At 32.9% G+C, this 7,161-nt stretch overlaps 1 protein-coding gene across 1 annotated transcript; it reads right to left on the bottom strand.

Annotated features, from left to right (window-relative positions):
- Nucleotides 1-1,435: 1,435 nt before the first annotated feature.
- On the bottom strand, nt 1,436-6,757 carry LOC112748717 (probable proteasome inhibitor). Its single transcript, XM_025796963.3, has 9 exons — nt 6,354-6,757; nt 5,354-5,525; nt 4,591-4,737; nt 3,608-3,694; nt 2,796-2,873; nt 2,656-2,690; nt 2,506-2,560; nt 2,322-2,411; nt 1,436-1,738 (listed from the first exon to the last, which is right to left on the bottom strand). The coding sequence occupies exons 1-9, from the start codon at nt 6,526-6,528 to the stop codon at nt 1,666-1,668; spliced, it is 912 nt and encodes a 303-aa protein (XP_025652748.1). The 5' UTR covers nt 6,529-6,757; the 3' UTR covers nt 1,436-1,665.
- Between the last annotated feature and the right edge of the window lie 404 nt (nt 6,758-7,161).

The following is a 7,161-nucleotide window of genomic DNA, read 5'->3' as shown; positions in this document are numbered from 1 at the left end:
TAAGATATCTTTCATATCTATTAAAGTGTCCTATATTTTATGATATGGTTATGTTTTATAATCTCATATTTTTATTTTGTTAGAAGAGAAGTAAAAAAACATGTAAGGAGACTCATGGAAGCAATAGAAGTGAGCCGTATTGAAAAAACTGATAATAAAAGAAGATAAATTTTGGTTATCTTGATTTAGAACAGTTATTTTTAAAGTATTATTTCATTTGGCAAAAGAAGATGTATATATAAAGAATCGGTTATGCTAACACCAAAATTAGCTATTAAAGTCAGTTATTAGTATAAAATACATGTTAGAATATAAATATACATTAAAAATAAATTAAACTACACATGTATTTATATGCAAATATATTGGTAACTAATTTTAGTGATTAATTTTGGTATATAAATAATATTTTTAATAAAAATAAATTTATAATTTTTTAATTAATAAATACTTCTCTAACGTGTTTGACAAGAATAATTATGAAAGACTTAGTAAATAAAAAATCGTTGAGATTAAAATATCTAATTTAAAATCTCCATTCTTTCTTTTTCTAATTTATATATTTTAGTGACAAAAACAACAAAGATTAAAATCTTAGTTAGTTTTTCTTTTTCTTAGGTTTAAAGGTGTATTTTGGGTTGGGAGTATTTTTGGACCTAGCTACTTAAAAATCTTAACATGATCTGACCCCAATCAACTAACTTTCTTCATTTTAGAATTAAATCTCAATTGGATTTTGACCAAACCAACTTATATTGACATAGATTGGTTCTTCCATTTGGGAAAAATGTTTATATACCCTAAAATTGTCATGCAAAATTTTGTCTTCCACTTACATTGTATGATTATCAAAGGAGTTCAAGATTTTCATAAAAATTTCATTTCTCATGAACACAAAAATATATTTTATTTACGTGCATTTCTAGAATAGTGATAAATATCGAAGTGGTCCCATAAAAGAAATATAAACGAGGTTCTCATTTATAGTAAATAAACTACATAACCAAATTGTTTAACATTTATAATAAAATTTTATTGCAATTATAATCAAACACATTTAAATACATTAATCAAAGTAAAAATTCAGGACAATGAAGTTAAAATTTGTATATTAACAAGAAAGAAAAAATCCGTAAGTTGAAATTGATGATGACAAACTATTGAAAATGATGAAGGGGCAGAAGGAGAGTCAAAAGAAACTAGAAGTGGGCACCACAATTTTGGGTTTGTCATGTGTTATTTATTAAAAAAAGGATGTTGCACCAGATATTAGTGACATACATTTTATGTTTATAAAATAGATGTTTTGGGAATCATACCATGTACCTAATATGAAAAAATCACACCATCCAGATAATTAACCAGAAAATTAATGAAAAAATTGATTTTCATCTAATATCGCATTGTTAAGTTCCAAAGAAATAACGTTTAAGAATTTTATGTAATTACTTTATTTTTTAATTTATTTCAGAGATAAGTGAGCCATTAGATGAAATCTCACACCAATCTCACCATCAAATCCTCATTGATTATTAATTGATGGCTACCAATCACAAATATTGCTGGCCCCTAACATTGCTCTATCCAAAATTACAAAAACTGAGATGGATGTTCCAACTTCCAAAGATGACTAAACAGTTCTCTGTACAACGTGATCTTCGGTAACTATATAAAATCCCCATCCCTCCGAAAATGTTCCAAATCTGGATGAACATTATTACCTTGCCTCGGTGGCCTCCTGAAAAAGAATAAGAGAAAGAAGAAAATTTGAATTCAGTCTTTGAGTGTTTCACACAAACACACATGATATATTGATTTTGTAGTTGATGTCATATTTAACTATCCCTAACAGCTGCTTTGTTAAAGCCTTAAAAGGCATAACTTTTAGCCTTGCGAGGAACATAATCTTAGAGGTAATTTTTCATCGATCAAAATATGAAAAGTAATAAGACAACTGAAGTTTTCAGCATTCCGTGTAATAACAATAATCCTTGTTCACCAAATATGTTCAGTTCCTCACCAAATATGTTCAGTTTCTCGTCAAAAGCAAACAAGACATGATAGGGAAACACATCTTAACTTTTAATCTAGTTTACATAGTAGTGCAATCCCATCCGTTCTTTTAGATGACCATTTACGCGGCTAATGTAAAAAATAGTTATTTTTGCTGATATAGCTTTATATAATTTTTTTTTGGTGACTGATATAGCTTTAAATAATTGGATGCACATGTAAAATTATTTTACGCTGATAATACATCGAACTTAAATTCTAATAAATAAATAGCTTCAAAATGACGTATAATAAATAACAAACCATACCTCTGAAACCTGTTGGGTTCAAAGCCAGGAACATCAGGTGGGCCAAAGGGATCAAACCGTGCACCCGGCGGAACACCAGGAGGGACTCCCCTATTTTGATAAATGAAACCACAGATGTGAGCCTCAAAGATGAGAAATCATAGTAGGAGAGCAATGCAGGAAGAATGAGATACAGATAGCTTACGGTTGTCCTCCGGGGAAAGGGGGTTCTCCACCAAACCAACGGGGATCATTAGGTCCTGTTTCCAAGTTGAGAACTCAGCATTGCAAATATCGAGGGGAAACCATGTTTGTTATAATTGTATTTAAATCGGAAATTTTACTTGATACATACCTACAAGCATACTGCCACTAGTGCCCGGATCACCCCTGAAATCAACGACAAGAGTTTCAACTTAATGAAACACTAAAGAACACTTTAACATGGAGCTAACAACTTTGAAAGAAAAACCAAAAAGTATATTGAAGACATACCATGTAGGGTACACTCCAGCAGGAGGCCCAGGAAAGAGATCACTACCACCAACTGGATTAACGGGAGGATATATAACTCTAAAGAAAACATGAAAAATATTGATCGATGCAAGGTTGAACAATATTATATGAAGAGAAGATAGTGAAGATGGTAAATAACGACGGCATAGCTTGGAAGCAACTAAGTTAACCAATTGCTCTATCAAATATACTAAGTGCATATAAACTGATCTTGACAAACACTAGACACACAAATTAAACAAATGGCACACCATTCCTGTCTACAAGCTAGCAACTGACCATTTGCCTAGGAATCTGGTTTGCACCAGTTGGGAAAATAAATGGACAAGGCTTGCTAAAATTATTAAGTCATAAGAGAGTTCAAAGATGAATATGATATCATGGTTAATGTGATTTAAAAATCCTTGACTTAGTAGGAACGGTAATTATATGTAGAACAAATTTGGATCAACTAAAATGAATATTCTTGTAAAATAAGAACTCCCTTTAGATAATTTCATGGGATCCATGCCCAACGGGAGTTACTAATCCAAGTGTGAACTCACTTTTTTCACTTCACAGGGATACTTATTTTAAAGGATCACAATTGGTGTAGAACATAATCATGCTACATCATTAACCCTGCCTACTCACATTACAAACATGGACAATTAACTAAACAACAAAAAATATTTCAATTACTTAGACCCTTAAAAAAATCTCTCCTATTGAGGGAATTCAATCATTCAAGGCTGATAACAGCAGTTTGACAAACTACATTGAAATCATAATATCAATAGGCAAATCCTTACCCAGAGGGATGAATTGGAGCACCACCATGTCCACCAAATCCAACAGGAGGCTCGTGTATCTCTTGCCTTGCTTCTCTTGATCCAGATCTGTAAAGTACAATGATAAAATTTAGTGAAGAGGATATCTGATGAAACAAATCATACGTTCAAAATCATCATATGCAAACAATCGTTTAATACAAAGTATGAAAGTACAACCAAAAGTTTATTTTCAATGTGAGTAGAGACTTTGATTTATACAAGTTTCATATCCTGGCTCGAAATTGTGCGTGTAGGTGCTCAGTACAACATTTTGCACCTGTGCTCGATTGCAGAACAAGGAAAATGAAGTTCAATTCATTTGGTTATCCTACATGGTTTATTTTGTGCACACAAAAGGACAAGGACAGCTGAGTTGACATGTTCACAACCTCAAGTAAAAAGTGAAATATGATTACTCAGCCACAAAATGGGCATCAAATCAAAATTTCATTTCCTAGAATTGGATCATGTTCGTTGACTAGGAATCAATCAAGAAATCTGATATATAGATAAAACATATAGGCAGCGTAATCAAATATCTTGAATTTCAAAGTGGAAAAAAATCATGCAATTTTCAGTACTACACAACTTAGCACAATGCACACAAAAAAGTCAAAAGAAAAAGGCTTATTAAATAAAACATAACAGAAACTTTCAGAAGAATAAAATATTTCATTGAAAACTGTCTGCAAATCTGGTATCGATGTAAATAGCTAAAAATGTTGAGAATAGTAACAGAATACCACAATTACCCATAATCAGTATATTATAACTACACAATGAAATGCATATTTGATGGCATATACATGAAACTCAGGAACTACATAAAAGAACAGAAATAGGAAAATCCTAATACTTCTACAAATATATTACACATCATTCTTAAGTTGAAAAAGGAAGAAGGAAGATTTTACAAAAGGAAAAGATAAAAAGAGGTGATTGAGACATGAAACCATATGTACCGTGGAGGATTACTTGCTGAACTGGAAGTGGAGGAGCCATCTAATTTGGCTAAGATATCCTGATTTAGTCTTCTCACCAGCTGCTCCAAATTCTTGAATTGCTCAGAATAATTGCTGCTTTCATTTGCTATAGTATAATCCCTAACACTGTATGTAGAAAAATCAAAGCACCAGATCATGACATAACCGTAAATTCACAAGTACGATTAACCATAGAAAATTTTAATTTTCACAACATATCCGACACAGGAAAATCTTCACCCAGAAAGAAAAGCAGATAACCTTTGAGCAACAAAACTCAATACACACAAGCTTGAAATTTGCAGCATAGAATGAATATACAAAATATTTCTGGTGGTTTTTATTCCGTTAACTATTCTATCTTAATATTTGATGTGACAAAGAAAGGAATGGGGGAAAAGGGTAAAAGTTGACAATACATAGTAAAAACTCTGATTTCAAATGGTTTTCAAATCACAATTCGGTTTTCATTAAAAATCATGTATGATTTTTTTGCCCCCACCATAGCCATTATATTTTAGTTTCTGGTCTTCCTCGATCAAGAATGGACATTTTATTTAATTAAAAAGAGTAATAAAATAAGTCATCAACAAATAGAAGCTCCAAACTCCAACGCAGCCCAATTCAACACGAACAAAGAAAACCATGTTGGTCAGTTACAAAAATTTTAATTTTGCAATGCAGCAAATGAAAGCAAAATCTTGAAGAACTTATAGCTTGAAGGGAGAAAAAAGAGGCTTACCAAATCTCAAGGTGTGCAGGGTCAGAAGACCCTTCCTTCAAGGCATCAATGAGTAACTTCTCATTCATGACGAGGCACTTTACCAGCACTTTATTTGAAACCTTTTCTGGATTGACATAAACAAAGGCATATTCTTGGTCTAGTTGGTTCCAGTTCTCTCCAGACACCTCCTCTACACACAATCACAAACCACATTAAAAATGATCAGTAAATGCTAATTATAAGATTCAGGCTGCATATATCAATTTGCTACATCTTCTCTTGACACCACAAGGTATCTTCTGACTTCAGCTTAATTGACTTGATCCTCAGATTAGTATGGAAGCCCAAGGATAGTGCAGTTTTCGGGCATGAATTGCCATTATTTGTGGTTATCATGGTTCATTAACAGCTACCTCCTTAGAATGCTCAAATTTACTTTATAATCTAAATAATGAACCTCTGTAATTCACTCGATCAATCACATATCAGTATTTGATGGTTTTCAATAAATCATCAACTCAAGAACAAATAATCTTTTAAAGTACATGTTGAACGGCTAAATACACATATTCAATCTTGATGGATAAAATGTTCCTAAAATATCTGAGGATTTGAATTGTATGCACCGCCAGCATAAACAAATCTTAAGTATACATCTAATTATATATTTTCACATTATCAACAATACATGACTCACATCGTCACTATTTTTAAAGTCAAAAACGGAAACTTCCGATTACATAATCCAATAAAACTCTCTTACACCGATTAGATGAAAATTGTTCTACATAGCTAGTGCTACAAACTTAGGGCACGTTTGGTTTGCCTTTTTACTTTCTATGTTTTCTGTTTCTTGCAAAGAAAGAAGTGAAAACAGAAAACAGAATTGTCAATTTTTTTCACTAAAGAAGAGTGATAATTAATGATATTTGGATATTTCACATAAAATATATCGAAATTAAATGATTTCGTTAAAGAAAAAAGAGAGAACAAAACGGGGAATTAGTGGAAGTGTTACCAGTGGAGGGATGCGAAAGGGCGTCGTCGGAGAGGGCTTGGGGGCCGGCGGCGGTGAGGAGGTAGCCGGAAGAGAGGAAGGTGGCGTGAACGGCAAACGCTGCTTTATCGTGGTCGTTTCGAAAGGAAGGCCTCGCCGCCCTTATGACCGCCATCACCGACTTATCCGTAGCCATTGTCGGTTTATGATTCTAACGTTTGTGACACTGCGTTTCAGCTTTCAGCTTCCGGAGTGAAGAGGAGTCAACAGAGTGTTGTGGTTCTTTTCTTTCTTTCTTTTGAATTTTGACACAGAAGGCGTTTGTTTCTTCGGAGAGAAGTTGAGCACAAAAGCGAAGTGGTTCGGGGCTAGAGTCTTTATCTGTCGGTATTGGATATACTTGAACGCTACCAACTTAAACTTTGGACTGTATTTGTTTATTGAGATATAAATATTAAGGTGGAAACTCAGGTGAAGTCGACTTCACATTAAGTTGATATCTGAGAGTCGTTGGATGAAAATTTAGTCAAATTAGTCAAATCAGTCAAATTATCTAACGACTTTCGGGTATCATCTTCACGTGAAATCGACTTCACTTGAGTTTTTACCAAATATTAATTATTAAATCGCTAGTTTACGTTTATAGTTTACTTATTGAGAATTTGAGACATAAATTTAGATAAATACAGTGGTAATATAAATATACAGAGTATATATCCATTTTGGTCCTCAAAGAATTTCAGACTGGACACTTTAGTCCTCAACTAAAATTAATTACTCGATTGGTCCCTAATAATTAATTCCGTCAGTCACTTAGGTCCTTGGCTCC

This window comes from Arachis hypogaea, chromosome 2, assembly GCF_003086295.3.
Source record: "Arachis hypogaea cultivar Tifrunner chromosome 2, arahy.Tifrunner.gnm2.J5K5, whole genome shotgun sequence".
In the NCBI taxonomy this organism is placed as follows: Eukaryota; Viridiplantae; Streptophyta; class Magnoliopsida; order Fabales; family Fabaceae; genus Arachis; species Arachis hypogaea.
The sequence above is the reverse complement of the archived record's forward strand: the minus strand, read 5'-3'. Positions and strand labels throughout refer to the sequence as shown.